Consider the following 16,513-nt stretch of genomic DNA (forward strand, 5'->3'; position numbering starts at 1 on the left):
CTCAAGAAGGCAGGTGATGTTTTGTATTTGTGTTCATTATAGTCTCATTTTGCTGGGTGAGAGCAGGAACGGTGGAGGTCAAGGAAATGAATGGGTTTGTAGACCCCGGGCAGAGCAAAAGAATAAAACTACGGAGGTTGTAGCATCCATAATATATTCCCACAGGTAGAAGCTGGGGGGAGGAGGGGAGGAGTGGGGGGAGGCACACTCACACATAACACGCATAAACCTCTTCTATCCTAAGCAGAATTGTGGCTGGAAGGTTCACAGAAAAGAAATAAGAGAGAGAGAGAACCTGTCATCTGTTCCAAACAACATTTTCTTAAGAAGGTCCTGGATGTGGTGACTGTCGGCTCCAGCAGCCAAATCAGAGGAGGAGGAGGAGGAGGAGGAGGAGGAGGAGGAGGAGAGGAGGAGGAGGAGGAGGAGGAGGAGGAGGAGGAGGAGGAGGAGGAGGAGGCGGCAGTGTGGGAGTCCAGGGTCAGCATCAAGGCAACCTGAGAGCTCCGAGGGGAAGAGGGAGTGGAGCTGGCAGAGAGAGAGAGAGAGAGTGACAGACTTCTGTCAGCCCTCAGAGGGAGAGTCAAGAGCCCCCAGGTCTGGAGGTGGCTGATGAGGAAGAGGAGGAACAGCCGGGCCCAGTGCCTGACACGCAGATGCACAGAAGGCAGAGAGGAGAGGAGAGCAGAGGAAATCTATGGGCAGTCTTTGGGACGGAAGAGCCACTGCCGCTAGCGAAGCCCCACCCGAGCTCTGGGGATCAAAGGCAGGGGGAGGAGGTGAACAGATGTGGCAGACTTGTGAGCCTGTGGTGGGAGAGAAACTGCTGCCGGCACGCCTGATTAAAGGAGCCTCTGAGTTCCCTTCAGAGGGTTTCTCATGTTTGGGGAGCTGGGTCAGAGCGCTGGAGTTCATCGAGACAGGTAAAGTCTTTCCTCTGAACAGTCGTGTCTGACTCTTGCAAACGTCTCCCTTTCTTAGCTAAGGGAACCAGCGTTGTTTGAAGACATTTTTCATCGTCATGTGGCCGGTGTGACTTATACACCAAGGCGCACGCAATGCTGTGACCTTCCCACCAAAGGGGTACCTATTTATCTACTCACATTTGCATGCATTCAAACAGTGAGGAGGGCAGGAGCTCACTCCTGTGGCACGGCGTACGGATCTCGAACCCAGGCCGTCAGCTTTCCAGATGACAAGTTCAGCGTCTTTAAATGCTGAGCCATCAACACAAGTCCAAAAGTATCAGGGAGCGCATAATTGGGATTGAGCAAGGGACGCTGAGCTTGTCGACCAGGAAGGTTGGCAGTTTGGCAGTTCAGATCCCTAGCGCTGCGTAACGGAGTGAGTGCCCGTTCCTTGTCCCAGCTTCTGCCAACCTGGCAGTTCGAAAACACGTAAAAAATGCAAGTAGAAAAATAGGAACCACTTTGGTGGGAAGGGAACAGCGTTCCGTGCGCCTTCAGCATTGAGTCATGCCATCCACATGACCACGGAGACGTCTTCGGGCAGCGCTGGCTCTTCGGCTTTGAAACGGAGATGAGCGTCACCCCCTAGAATCAGGAACGACTAGCACAGATGTGTAAGGGGAACCTTTACCTTACAGTTTATTCACCACTGCTGCCTTCTGCGGTTAGAATTCTAGTTCAGCTTGAACAGGGGGATTTTTTTTTTTCTTTTCAAAATCCAATTGCTGGATCGCCCTCTCTAAAATGCTACAGAAATCTTCCACTGGCCAATTGGCTTAAAGGTAATCAGGGAATTGTCACCACCGGCAACTATCGAAGTTCCGTATAGATCTCAGTTTTGACATTTAATCCCCCTGAGCCTTTTTCTATGGCTGAGTTACCAGCAAGATATTTCTTCCAAGGCACTGAAAGAAGGAAAGAAGGGAGGAGGTTGTGTGGTGTTTTTTCCCCCCCATCATGTGGAGAAGGATGAGGAGAGCGGGAAGCAGCAGTTCTAATTACTGTAATGGTAAATTTTAGTTTAAACAAAAAACAACAGGAGAGACTTAGATCCAAATGGGGAAAAATTACTTCTTCCTCTTTTTATTTTTGGGTATATTCTTATTTTTTCCTCGTTTTTTTTTTCTCCCTTTATTTTTCTTTTCTTTGTTCTTTCTGCACTTTTTACTTCTTCCTATTCTGTTCCTTTACATTTTTGTAGTTTGACTGGGCTTTTACCTCTATCACTGTAATGCTTAATAAAATTATTTGAGAAACAAAAAATGCAAACTGCAAAAGCCCTAGTGGTGGTTTACCTTGAAATCCCTACCTGGCTTGGGACTGGGTGACACGAGGGACCCCCTCTTTCCAGGAATCCCTTTCCCATCCAAATAGGCTGATCGGGATGGGCACGCTGCAGACCCCGCCAGCCTAAGCACGTTGGTTGATGGGGACGATTGGCCTTTTCTGCAGTGGCCCCTGCTCCATGGGGCATCCTCTCTTCGGAGATCAGAATGGCCTCTAACCCTCGTCAGCCTTTTGTGAGGCCTTCAAACCCTGCCCATATTCCTGGATCCTGAAGGGGTTGAGAGCACCGTTTCCTGGCTGTATTGGCTAAGTATCTCGGCTGCATTTTGTATTTTGGTTTTGGATGTCCCTATTGTCGTTATTGTTTTAAAATGGTATCACAATTTTAATTGTAATAATTTTTTTTCATTATAAGCCACCCAGAATTATTAATTGAGATTAATGTGGCTATAAAAATTGATTGATTGATTGGCTGATTTATTGATTAATTGATCGATCGATTGAAGGAGGAGGAGAAGGAAGAGGAGGAGGAGGAGCAGGGGAGAAGGAGCAGGAGGAGTAGGAGGAGGTGGTGGTGGTGGAAGAAGAAGGCAATGCATTTCCACGCTAATAAACCTCCTTTTGCATCCGTCAAGACCAAAGATTAGTAACTTTTTTTTGGGTGCCAGCCTCAGCGGCTGATGATGGAAATAATTAAGAGATCGGGGGGGCCTCGGCTCAAAGAGGAACAAGGCCAGCTCTGCGTCTTCATTGTTTCTGCCTAGTTAGAAGCTTTTTGCATTTGTTTCCTGGCTTAAACCTCTGATGACTCCAAAGGAGGAGGAGGAGGACAACGATGAAGGGTGGGAGGGAAGAAGGGAGGAAAAAGGGAGGGAGGGAGGGAGGAAGGGGAAGAGAGAGAGGAAGGAAGGAAAAAGAGAGGGAGATATGGAGGGAGGGGGAAGGAAGGAAGAGAGAGGAAGGAAGGAAGGAAGGAAGAAAGGAAGGAAGAAAGAAAGAAAGAAAGAAAGAAAGAAAGAGAGAGAGAGAGAGAGAGACAGATGCAGGGCTGGGGTTGGCATCAAATCTGCTTTTTAAAAAAAAGTTTTTATTTTTAAACAAAAATAGACAAAATAAATAAATAAAGCATCTTCGATTACAAATCTGCTTTGTTGGTTGCTGATGTGACCCTTCCCCTCTCCGGAAGCAACACATGTTCTGCACCTGTGTTTTCTGTCCTCTAAGCAGGTTCATGGGTGCCCACTGAGGCCTCATCCCCAAAGGCCTGACTAGGGAGGAATCGCTGGACTGGTTCCCTGCCTTTCCCCAAAATAATGCGAAAGCAAAGATAGACCGAGAGGACGCCCAGAGCACCCATCCAAGATGTAGGGGAGGGAGGGGGGACCTAACGGCCACAGAGGCAGGACGCAAACCAAGTCACACTCCTTGGGTGACAATGGTGAGATGATGAAGATTGATGAAGAAGAAGAAGTTGATGAAGAAGAAGAGGAGGAAGAAGAAGATGAAGATAAAGACAACGATGATGGTGATGATGATGAAGAAGAAGAAAATGAAGATGAAGAAGATGATGTAATAACAAAAGAAAGGAGAGTCGGGGTTTCTAACAGCTTCTATCTTTGGGGGGGGGGTTGGGAGGGGTCTGGTTTTGTTTCTTTACAATCAGCCGGAATCGCCACGCTGGCCGTTATCATTGTACAAACCATCCATTAACTTCTTCCTCTGGGTTTTGGAACACGGGTGAATTATGCCAGACTTCAGGGGTGGGTGGGGGGGGTCTTTTCGGAAACAATTGGAGCCTCCGTCCTTTGGCAAGCAACGTTTCAATCCAGAGTGGAATTTTTTCCAGCTGATTTGTTACGTTCTTGAAAAATGAGGCCTTGCAATGGAAACGCTGACAGATTTAAACTCTGGTTGCATCAGCAAGAGCTGGAAGATTAATGGCGCTGCTCTTCCCCGCAGAACGCCTGGTGCTTCCTCTGCAGGCCTTGGGTAGCAGGGCACCCTGGCGGCTGCTCTTAATGTGGGTCCTCGGAGGGGAATTACATCCCAGAGGGACAAGCAGAGAGAGAGAGAGAGAGAGAGAGATGGAGAGAGAGGGAGGAAGAGAGAGGGGGGAGAGAGGGAGGGATGGAGGGAAAGAGAGAGGGAGGGGAGGAAGGGATGGAGATAGGGGAGGGAGGGAAAGAGAGGGAGGGAAAGAGAGACGGAAGGAGGGAGAGAGAGGCAGTGAAAGAGAGGGAGATGGAGAGAGGGGGGAGGGATGGAGGGAGAGAGAAGGAGGGGAGGGAGAAAGAAGAAGGGAGGGAAAGAGAGAGGGAGGGTGGAGAGGGAGGAAGAAAGCAAGGGAAGGGAGGGAAAGAGAGAGGGAGGGTGGAGAGGGAGGAAGAAAGCAAGGGAAGGGTGGGGAAACAGGGAGGGAGGGAGGGAAAGAGAGGGAGGGGAGGAAGTGATGTAGAGAGGGGAGGTAGTGAAAGAGAGAGGGAAGGAAAGAGAAAGAGAGAGGGATGAACAGCATCGCCAGGATGTGAAAGCCACCAGTGGATGGTCTGGGCACAGATAAGCATTGGCCTACATGAGACAGCCAGTTTGGTCTAGCACCAGGCTGAAAACCGGTAGATGGTGAGTTCTAGACCTGTCTTAGGCATGAAAGAGGCTTGGGTGACTTTGGCCAATCCCCAGGAGGCTCTGAGGGCTCTGATGTCTGGACTTCAGCTCCCAGAATTCCCAGGCAGCATTCACGGCCGTCCATTCCTAGAGTTCTGGGATGGGAAGTTGCCCAGGGTGAGAACCGTCCCTTTAGCTCCCCTTGTGGCCATTTAGCAGGAATAAACCCACACCGGAGCCCGGTTCCCCCTTCCAAGACAGAACCCTTTTGCAATCTAAAAAAGAGACCCATTATTGCTCAAATCCTCCCCTTATAATAGCACTGCGGGCGCTTGGTGCTTTTTTCCCTAGGGGCCGCCAATGGCTTCAGACAACCGCAGAAAAATATCCTGTTCTCCCAGGAAGCCACCGGAGAGACGGGCGATGGCCAGAGGTCGGAGACTGAGGGGCCAGAGTCACGACCGGGGCTGTCCCATTTGTTTGCCTGTCAGCTTCCCGGCCTTTGCAGGCGAGGAACTTTTAACTTGGAAATGTGTGTTTCAAGCTCTTTGCATTTTAAAGTTCTCGGGGGGCCGTTTATAGTCAGACTCATTTCATTTTGAAAGAAATAGGCCTGACCTCCCTGGTCCCCGGGGTCGAATGTATGCTTAGCAAAGGTATTTCTCCTATTGTCTTTATCCAGGAAAGCTCAGAAAGGGCCGTTTCTTTCCCCTCCTTTTCAGCAGAAATTCACATCCGCCGAATTCCAGTGAAGCCACCAGATTTACGTTACAGTGAATGAATTACGCTGGCCATTCCTACATGGAATCCAAAGGAAAAGGTAGAGCTTCCCCTCGCACATGTGTGCTGGTCGTTCCCGACTCTAGGGGGAATGGTGCTCATCTCCCTTTCAAAGCCAAAGAGCCAGCGCTGTCCAAAGACGTCTCCGTGGTCATGTGGCCGACATGACTCCATGTTGAAGGCGCACGGAGCACTGTTACCTCCCCACCAAAGGTGGTCCCCATTTTTCTCCTTGCGGTTTTTATGTGCTTTTGAACTGGTAGGTCGGCAGAAGCTGGGACAAGGAACGGGAGCTCACTCCGTTACGAGGCACTAGGGATTCGAACCGCCGAACCGCTGACCTTTCTGATCGAGAAGCTCAGCGTCTTAGCCACTGAGCCATCATGTCCCCCTGATGGAATCTACTTTAACTGAAAGATACCCAAAGTTGTTCTGGAGTGAGGCATAACAATAATGATAACAACAATAACAACGGCAACAATGGAGAATAATCACAACATACAAAGACCGGCAAATAGAAGTAGGATGACGGTGGCAAAAGAAAACCAACTTAATTCCAATAGGCACCTTGCGTGATGTCCCAAAACATCCCGAACACTCATTAGCATGTGACAAAATTACTGCCAGTCAGTTGCAAAAGGCAGCCTTAACCAGAACAGCTTAGATCTTTAACACCGTCAAACAGGAACTTCAATATGTTGAACAACAGTAAGAGTGATGATGACCAATAACATCAGCAACCACTTGAAAAGGGGGGGATGATCTGGAAGTCTGGATGGTTTGCTGCTTGATTGGATGGATGGATGGATGGATGGAGACTTCCCAAGTCTCTGAAACACAACCGAGGTCATAGGCATTCCAAACAAGGGGAATGAAACATGTTTCTTAAAGTCATGAAATGATGTCATGTATGTATTTGCCTCTACCATTAACATCAGGACACAAATACTGCATTGTTTGCTTGAGCAGGTACATCTTGATGCAAGTGTCATCATGTGGACCATCATTGCTTGCTGCACATGCCATTGGCAATCCATCCATCCATCCATCCATCCATCCATCCATCCACCTACCATCTGCCCATCCATCCATCCATCCATCCATCCATCCATCCATCTGCCCATCCATCCATCCATCCACCTACCCATCTGCCCATCCATCCATGCATCCATCCATCCATCCATGCATCCTTCTCTTGCATGATACCCACCTTAAGACGCAGGTGTAAAAGCCGCTGTCTTGGACTTCCGCAGTGTGAAACCAGATGGAGTCTTCATCCTTGTTGATCCTCCCTTCTGAGAAGATAATGGGCTCTTCGAAATCCCCTTTGTTTTTGTACCACATCAGACGGAGCCCCGTGCTTTGAGCCATGCTGTAGTTTGTGCGGATATAGCTGTAGAAGAGAGCGCACTTCACGCGCACTGGCTCGCCTGCCAAGGCCATATACCTCTTGAGGTCCACCAGCCAGTCAATGCAGCCATCCACTGAAAACAAAGAGGAAGAGCAACATGTCACCCCAATTGTCCGGTTTCAAGACCCAGCCGGCAATTGATCACAGATCTCTTGATATTTCATGGTTGAGCATCGCTTGGCCAAAAGGTCTTCAAAGAGGACCTGACTGCCTTTCCGAGAACTCCACCATCCTTTTAAGATATCCCTTCTACCACTTCATTATTTTTCTCTGTTTTTAGTTCCCTCAAAGTCCTTCCGATCTCCGGACTAATTTCCAAATCACAGCATATCAAATATAATTACAGTACGGTCACTTGTACCCAGACAGGTTCTGCTCAATTTCCATTTCCAGCCTATTATCGCGCTTGATTTTGAGAAAGGTTAAGTTCAAGAGACGCCTGGTGACATCCAACGTGTTCAAGAAAAAAGAAGCAAAAAAGTCAAGTACTCTATGAATCTCACACTCGAAAGCAAGATTAAATCCCCCTGGTAAAAGGCTGGCAATTAAATTTCTACAGTCCGGAGCTTGGGAAAGTTGGGCACAACATCCTTGATGCTCAATGAACAGGTAATCTAGCCTGATAACATCCCCGTATTCACACAACGTCCCCAGTTGCAAACCCATCAATAGGGAGGAGGGACCTACAGGTTTTGAATCATATCAGCTCTTACTCTATTTGATTTATGGATCAGATCTGCTCTACGTTGTTTTTTTAATGATGCAGCCAACAACAGAGGGATGGTGGCTCAGCAATTAAGATGCTGGGCATGTTGGCTGGAAAGCCAACAGCCGGGTTCAAGACTCCAGCGCCACGCAACAGGGTGAGTTCCCATCCTCACCTCAGCTCCTGCCAACTGAGCAGTTCGAAAGCATGCAAATGTGAGTAGATAAATAAGTACCACTTGGGTGAGAAGGTAAGTGAACTCTGTGCTGGCCCAGGTTCAAGACCCGAGTGCCACATGACGGGAGTGAGCTCCCGTCCTCACCTCAGCTCCTGCCAACCGAGCAGTTCGAAAGCATGCAAACGCGAGTAGATAAATAGGTATCCCTTCGGTGGGAAGGTAACAGAGCTCCATGATGTCATGCTGGTGGGAATTGTCTCCCAACAGCTCTGGCTCAAGGCCTCGAAATGGAGATGAGTACTGCCCCCTACAGTCAGCAACAATTAGCAGAGTAAAATCTGCAGGGTCTCCTTTCCAGAAAAGGAGTTTGCATGTGAGAGACCAAATTCTCTCACATTTTTGCAAAGCAATGTCATCGCACAAACAATGCCATTTTCATTGACTGCATCCCTGAAACATTATTTGATTTGCCTGATTTTGGAGAATAATGGATATAGACCCTTCCCACCCCACTTACTCATTAGCTCCTTCAAATGATATTCCCTTTAACTACGGTTAAGTAGAGGAAGTAAATAATTCATAAAAACCTAACTTTCTTTCTCCTGGGAATAACTTCTCTGGTTCTTCTTTATTCTGAGCATTAGGATGGTACACGGACTATAAATATTTTATTAAATTAAATATTTGCTAGTCTCTTTGCGTGTTGGGCGTAAATGACTATAAAGAAAAAAAACTTCCCAGCAAATGACATAAATTAAGAAAACAATTTTTTTTAAAAAATACACTGGGAGGTTTCCGAATGAGGTTAACAAGGGATTAAATATTTCTTTTTGATGCTAAAGAGCCTTGTCTGAATGGCTTATACAACAGATATCTTGCCAATAACGCTTTAGAATTTTTTTCAAAAAACGCCATTTTTTATTCAGCCGGCTCTTGGGCTGAATAGCAGATATGATTTTGTGTAAAGAAAAGTCTGTTCAAGTTGACCCTTAAGAGCCTCCACACATACAAAGCATTCTCCGGGTTGCTTCTAAACAACCAGACGGCAGAAACATTTGCTCGCCTCATAACATTTCATCATTCGTCATTTTAACCTCAACAATAAGTGACTTCCTAGCCGGTCTTCAGATTGTCCAGTCCAGAATCTTATGTAGCAATGGAGACTACAAAAATATTTGAGGAGGAGGAGGAGGAGGAGGAGGAGGAGGAAGAGGAGGAGGAAGAAGAAGATAATTGTGGGTTTTTTGGTGCTCTCTGAGCTTAATTATTTCTTGCAGACGTTTTATAACCCAATTAAGTAACATCATCAGTGCCAGAAGGGGGGGGGAGGAGGAGGAGGAGGAGGAGGAGGAGGAAGAAGAAGAAGAAGAAGAGGAGGAGGAGGAGGAGGAGAGGAGAAGGAAGGAGAAGGAGCAGGAGAAGGAGAAGAGGAGTAGGAGGTGGTGGTGGTGGTGGTGGTGATGGTGGAAGAAGAAGGCAATGCATTTCCACGCTAATAAACCTCCTTTTGCATCCGTCAAGACCAAAGATTAGTAACTTTTTTTTGGGTGCCAGCCTCAGCGGCTGATGATGGAAATGATTAAGAGATCGGGGGGGCCTCGGCTCAAAGAGGAACAAGGCCGGCTCTGCGTCTTCATTGTTTCTGCCTAGTTAGAAGCTTTTTGCATTTGTTTCCTGGCTTAAACCTCTGATGCCTCCAAGGGATATAATTACAAACAGCGATGTGTGCTGAGAAGCTGACGGAAGACTATTTATACGAGAGCATGTAACATCTGATGACATTTGGGGGGGGGGCAGGAGAAGAAACCCTCCGCGATGCGCTTAGATGAAAATCATAATGATCAAAGAGAAGCTAATCAAAGTGACAATGTCCTCTCTTTTCTACAATGTCATTTTCTCTTGTCAAAAGAACACCGAGAAGGCTTCTGTTTTACACAGCTCACACATGGCCTCCAATCTAGGTCAAAGCTCTTCCAAACACATCCGGGGAGACGTTGAACGGCGGCGGGGAACAAAATGGCAAACCGGGGAAGGCCAGGGGTCTACAGGGTCTGGGGCCTCAGGATCAAAGGTGAGCTCCACGTCTAACCTCTCGGGAAAAGCCTGACAGAAAGAACTGGAAATCTTGCAAAAAAAATTCAATCTTCTTAGATGCTCCGGGAGGATATCTTGCAAAACGCGTCAGAAAGGCCAGGAGAGGTCAAGGAGACGCCCATAATGGGGAAGAGTTCTAGCAAACTAGAACTAGTCCAGAGAAGGACAGTGGGGACAATCGAACCGCCCTGTTTATCAGGACATAAGTTAAGTCCAGGGTAAAGAGCTGGCAAACTGGTAGTAGCAGCAGCGGAAGGCTCCGCCCACCTGCCCGGACACTTCTGCGCATGCGCAGAAGCATCACACGCACACAAGCACGCCCAAACCAGTAATAAAAGAATTGGCAACCCACCACTAGTGAAGTCCCATCGCAGGGACTGAGTATATTTAAGCACAAGAAGTGAAAACCGAAAACGGTTGTGATACCTAGCCTTCTTCGAGTATTCTGAAGAGGAGGGAGATATGAGGAAGACTGAGACCTGTTCTTCGAGGGGGTGTCAAAAGTGTAAGGCCCAGCACCAAGATCTTAACTTAGAGAAAGGCAGACGGCAGAGGAAAGTTAGGAAAAGCTTACACTGTGGGGGGAAACAAAGAGAGTTATACCGAAATACCTACAACCATGAACGTAAGTCATGTAGGAGAAGGACTGGAAGAGCTGGAGGTGGAGTTAAAAGAGTGATCAGCCTAGAATCCTGCATAGCTACAAGCGGACTTAAGTCCAACCTCCCTTGAATTCCATGGACGCTGATCTAATTCCAAGCAGGCACTGAATGTTACTTGGACATTAATCTTCTCATCTAAGGGTTACCACCCAGGGGTGGGTTCCTAACCAGTTTACTACCGGCTCACTTTTCTTTCCTTGCATGCGCCCATGCCCACTGCACATTGCTGTGCATGCACAGTTGGCCAAAAACTGTTCTGCGCATATGCAGAAACATGCCAGCGACGGGAGAAGAGAGCGGGGAACTGGTTCGGGGGCAGGGCAGGCCGGAGTTGCTGCCGGTTCCCGCCACCCAGGCTGCCATGCCATGGCGCTTTGGCTGAACCGGTCCAAACTGGTAGGAACCCACCACTGTTGCCACCTGATTGGAGCAAGACAAGGATCCATGGAATTCAAGGACAGTTGGACTTAGTCCTCTTATGGCTACGTAGGGATTCTAGGCCGATTTCTCTTTTAACTCCACCCGCAGTTTCTGCCACTCTGCCTACAATATGCTGCTGACCAGTTGGGGATGAGAATGGGAGGACTGGAGGGGTGTTGTGTGTGTGTGTTTTTGTATTTCTACTCCTGGAGCTAAAGCTGATGAGGTAAATGCCAGTAGCTCCAGGGGTGAAATCCTCCCAGTTTGGCCTGTTCAGCCAAACCAGTAGGAGTGATTGTCCTTGGTTCTGTGAAGCGATGGGTGGGGGGGGGGAAAGCTTCCGATGGTCACACGGCTCACAGCGGAAGCTATTTTTTAAAAGCTTTTTAAAGCATTTTCCCCTGGTAGTTCAGGCGAACCGGCAGGGAAAAAATGCTTTAAAAAGGTAATAAAAATAGCTGAAAGTGGAAAAAAGGTTGGCCACGCCCACCCTGTCACATGATCCTCACCTCCGAGCCACACCCACAGAACCAGTGGGGGAGGGATTAGATTTCGCCACTGAACAGCTGCCCAAACTTAAGAGAACGGCTACGTCAATATGGTCTCTCCGTCTCTCAAGGCCACTAAACAAAGCGGCAACCAGCCATTAGCGGAGGAAGACGGGAGGATAAGGATGGGGAATTCTGGAGGGCGCATCCCATACGAAAGCTCCCCGTTCCTGGCTCTCAAGTTGACAATCAACTTGTGCCCAAGACTTCATCCCTGTGGCCAACAAAGACTGCATGACACCCATTAGCCTCCCCCCTGCCTTTTAAATAATGGATTCGAAATCTCTCCGGCAGTCTAAGGATTCCGGGCGCATACTACCCTGAATTGCATGACATTTTATCAGCAATTAGAAGCAAGCGTGTACACCATTTCCTCCCGCCACTCGCTGTCACCCGAATAATCTTTACGTTCTAAATCTGCCTGTAATAGTTTATGCTAGCAACTGTCACCGGAGCAATTTATAAGTGCGGAGTTTGTTAGACATGTCAGTCTACCCAGTTACCTCAAGCCTACACTTAAATTCAAGGCAATCAGGAAGTGAATTGGATGGCATGTGTGACTTTATTGTTTGCATTAATTCCTAGGCGTATGAGGAATCCTGAGCATGCCCAACACTGCTTTCAGCCACAAGCAAGGCAGGGAGGGAGGGAGGGAGGGAGGGAGGGAGGGGAAAAAAGGAAGGAAGGGAAGAAGGAAAGAAGGAAAAAGGAAAGTGGGAGGAAAGGAAGGAGCAAGTAAGGAAGGAGATTGGAAGGAAAGAAAGAAAAGAAGGAGGAGGAAGGAGAGTGGGAGGAAAGAAAAGGGAGGGAGGGAGGGAGGAAGGAAGGAGCGTAGGGAGGTGGGTCACCACCTCCAATATACACGACACCAACCTGACCAAATAAATAAATAAACGCCAAAGGGATGCATAGACCCACATGTATTATAGGACACAGAGAAAGGAGCACCGCCCAGTTTGGATGCATAGACGTCTATGGCGAGAGAAAGGGACCTTGGGAATCTGCCAGACGGAGGAGGGCGCAGGGAAACAAAGCCCTTACAGAATTGGGTCGTCCTGCTAGAAGGCACTTCAAAAGCTCCTCCCATCTTTCATTGGGTTCAACCAGGCTCCTTCTTTCTTCTTCTTCCTTCTTCCTTCTTCCTCTTCTTCTTCTGGAGCCACAGAGGGCTGGAGAGCTTTCTCGTACAAGTGTCCTCTGTCAAACCAGACCTAAGGTCGACCCATCTAAAAGGAAATGGGTCTTCCGACTTCCGAAGCCAGAGGGTTTTTCCAACCCCATCTGCGGATGCTATCCATTGGACCTCTGGACCTCCAATTTGCTGAGTGGGTCCTTCCTCCACCCTCCCCACCATCTGTTCTGACTAGGCCTCCCAAGATCATGAAGCCGACTCCTCTTCCCGATAAAACCCCTTTTATGCAGCTTAAAGGGAATTCCTCTCCGGCAAAAGTCCCGCCCAACAGTCTTTCATGAGATTTCACAACTACAGCCCTTCATCAGGCTTGGAGAGTTGCCAGGTTGATATCTTCCAAACGCCACTCTGTAGCAGACAATATTTGGCAAGAGGTCAGGCACAGATCTTCACCCTGTTTAAGGAACTAATTGTCTCTTGTAAAATCCCCCCCCCACTTTTGCTTCTCTTTTATTCCCTATGGGAGGGGCCATTCACCGTCCACCTGTGGCTTTACTCCCGAGTCGACCCCTGTTCTTTAGCTGTTCCCTTCTCCTGGCAGCTCTGCGCATGCGCCCACTGGGAACAGGCTCCAGCTGTTCTTCTACCCCACTGACCTCCGATTCCAAAGGCAGCTGATGACTGTCGGATGGCCCTGGCCCCCTCTCTGCCTCCGACGCAGGGCCCTCATCGGAGCCTTCCCCAGACTCCAGGACGGGTCCAGGTTCCTCCGCAACCTCCTCACTGTCCGAATCTGCTGCCAGCTCCGCTGGATGCTGGGGGCCCACAACACAACCCTCCTGGATTCCAGAGGTCCCAAATATCGGCTTCAAAGCAACAAGAAATTTCATCCAGATCAGTAAGTCTGAGAAAGCTTAGGAGAAACAGCCGTGTCTCCTCTTCATTGCCCCCATTGTTCTTTGAAGAGTCTCTTTTTGCCACTCTGACTTACGTCTTCCCATTCAACATCTGGCAGTGCTCATTTCCACTGCAATGAAGCCAATTAACATTTCCACTCAAATGACAGGGGGGCCTTTTGCTTGAAAAGGTGTTGACCCTTTTTTCCCCGAGACTGAGCGTTGTCATTTCTTCTCCCACTTCAATTCATTAGCTGCGGCTGCGGCTGCAGAATTTCAATAGCTCCCTCAAAGGACAGAGATAAGCAGGCTCGGGGGGGGGGGGGCGTGGAGAAGACACGGTGAGATTCAAAGGACTGCTTCAATCCATCAGGATAGAGCTGGAAGGGACCTTGAAGGTCTTCTAGTCCAACCCCCTGCTCAAGGACTCAAGACTCTACACTTTTTCAAATAGGTGGCTGTCCAGTCTCTCCTTAAAAGCCTCCAATGATGGAGCCCCCACAACGTCTGAAGGCAACTTCCGTTCCACTGGTTAATTGTCCTCACTCTTTAATCCCAGATTTATTCTCTCTCCTTTATTAGTTTCCACCCATTTTTTCTTGTCTTATCTTCTGGTGTGCTTTGGAAAATAAGTTGGGCCCCTGCTCTTTGGGTAGGATTCCAAAATAATTACTACTGGTTCTGTGGGCGTGGCTTGGTGGGCGTGGCTTGGTGGGTGTGGCAGGGGAAGGATACTGTAAAATCTTCCTTCCCTCCCCGGTCCAGGGGAAGGTCTCCCAGCTGGCTTCAAGGCCTAAGCCAGAATTAGAACTCCCAGTCTCCTGGTTTCCAGCCTAATGTCTTAACCAGTACACCAAACCAGTTCTCTTGGGCAATACGTCTTCTAAAAAAAAGTAATTAAATCTTTAAGTTACCATGCCAGGCTATCAAAAATGTAGCAAAAAACACCTATCAAAGTATGTCCGTCTCTGTCCGTGTGTCCGTGTGTGTGTCCGTGTGTGTGTGTGTTTGGTCATGTGTGTTTGTTCTGAGCCCTGTTGGGTGGCTGTTTTTAACCAACTAAGAAAGACTAAAAAAAAAATTGCAAAATTGTTTTCTTTGCCCGCTGCAAAAAATAATAATTTATTTTTCCTGTTGGGCCCTGACAGTGTAATAAATGCAATTTGGATTATTTGCATATAAAAGGCGTTATCATGATGTCCTCCTTGCAAACGATTCCAAAGGGATGACTTTGAAAAAAGAAAAATATCCTTTTGTAAACGTACTTGTCTCAAGTTTTTGCCTAATCCAAAAATCAAGCTGTGCCGGGCTGTCAGCTTCCAGCCTTCTCTGATGCTTCTCCAAATCTTGTCTTAATCTCTTTTAAGACTCGACATAATTGAGAATAATTGGCGCTTGTGATATCTTGATGTTTATGGAAGGGAAATAATAAGGTGCCGGAAAAAAACCCCTTCCCAGCCGTGCAGTTCTCTGGGTGAAGAAAGCGGAGATCAGTTCTGAGTCGCTGCGACTGTCAGCCCAGCTGTCGTTGCCATTACAACGTCAACCTTTGCCCGTTTAAGATCAAATGTTTTTTTTTTTTTAAAATAATCAAGGTGATAAGAACCAAAGCTTTGCCTCTTTCCTTCTTCAGGATGGATCGGTAGGTTTAAAGTATTGGATGCCAGACAATGTAAGCTCCTTTCTGAAATGGAGGAGAAGAAGGAGAAGAAGGAGAAGAAGGGGGGGAGGAGGTGAAGGAAAAGGAGGAGGAGGAGGAGGAGGACTAGAACAACAACAACACAGGCCAAAGAATGTTGGCCAATGGGCCAAGCCAAAATGAGTGGTTTTTGTCTTAGGGCCTGAGGGCTTCTAACCAGTGAACCGTCTTGGCATTTCCAACAGAATCCTCTTCCAAACCTTCTCTGACATAAGGGGCTTTTCGCTCGTTCCCTCTAGGAGTGGGTCCCCTGGATTCAGCTTCTCCAAACTGCCTTAACACAACGCGCCATTTACACGCTATTTCTGCCTCTTATTCAACGCTGTCGCCGGAGATTTCCGTAAACCGCGGAGCTCAACCCGAACGGTAGCGTCTACAATCAACAGCTAATGAGGTTTAAATTGGCAACAGGCACAGCTTCCATTTAAAGAAAACATTATTGATTTTTTTTAGAAGAACAACTTAATGAAAAAAAATGGGATTCATTGAGATTTTGCCGGAACAGGCCGGGCAATTCATCACCACCAAATGAATACGCAGAAGTTATTTACATATTTCAGGCCACTTGAGGAGGCCTTAATCACCCAGGCATCGTTTTCTTAATTGCATTTGGGGCAGAAATTAAAGGCCGGGCGAGGAACACCACTGCCGAGCAAGCTTTTCCGAGACACATATTGCTTCTTTCCAAAGTTAATGCCTTGTGTTCTCCGTAGACTTGAGACCCATAAAAGTGGGGAGCAGAAATCCGGTCCTTAGCTTGATAAATATCTCCCTAATTTGGAAAAGCAAGGTACATAAATTGTCAGTGAAGGCTCCTGCCCTGTTGAAGTCCTACAACACGTAGGATCTGTTGGGGACTGTTCTGACCTCGGCTTCCCGAGAAAGCATAAACCACAAACTTAGTCCCAAAAACCCTCTTTGATTTAGACGGCTGTCAATTACAGTCATCCAACAGCCCGTAATGATTCACAAACCTCTGTGAAGATTCCGACAGACGTCTGCTCGAGTAGCCAGAGTCTTTCAGGGGAATGTTGATAAGCCTTTATCTCCCTTGAAAGGCTGCCAGAGACCCAACTGTCAATTGGTTTTGCAAGGCCAAACGTAGCACAGAGTCAAACAGGACCTCTC

At 47.9% G+C, this 16,513-nt stretch overlaps 1 protein-coding gene across 2 annotated transcripts in view; it reads right to left on the bottom strand.

Moving 5' to 3' along the window:
• Positions 1–16,513, bottom strand: part of IL1RAPL2 (interleukin 1 receptor accessory protein like 2) — a 349,653-nt gene that overhangs the window by 115,054 nt on the left and 218,086 nt on the right. For both annotated transcript variants that reach the window (XM_087727740.1, XM_087727739.1), the window contains exon 3: positions 6,850–7,123. In XM_087727740.1, coding sequence (XP_087583866.1) covers positions 6,850–7,123 — 274 coding nt within the window. The remainder of the gene's footprint in view (positions 1–6,849; positions 7,124–16,513) is intronic.

Source organism: Thamnophis sirtalis, unplaced genomic scaffold (assembly GCF_051295495.1).
Source record: "Thamnophis sirtalis isolate CommonGarterSnake01/CBP01778 unplaced genomic scaffold, rThaSir2_p1.2 scaffold_13, whole genome shotgun sequence".
Classification (NCBI taxonomy): Eukaryota; Metazoa; Chordata; class Lepidosauria; order Squamata; family Natricidae; genus Thamnophis; species Thamnophis sirtalis.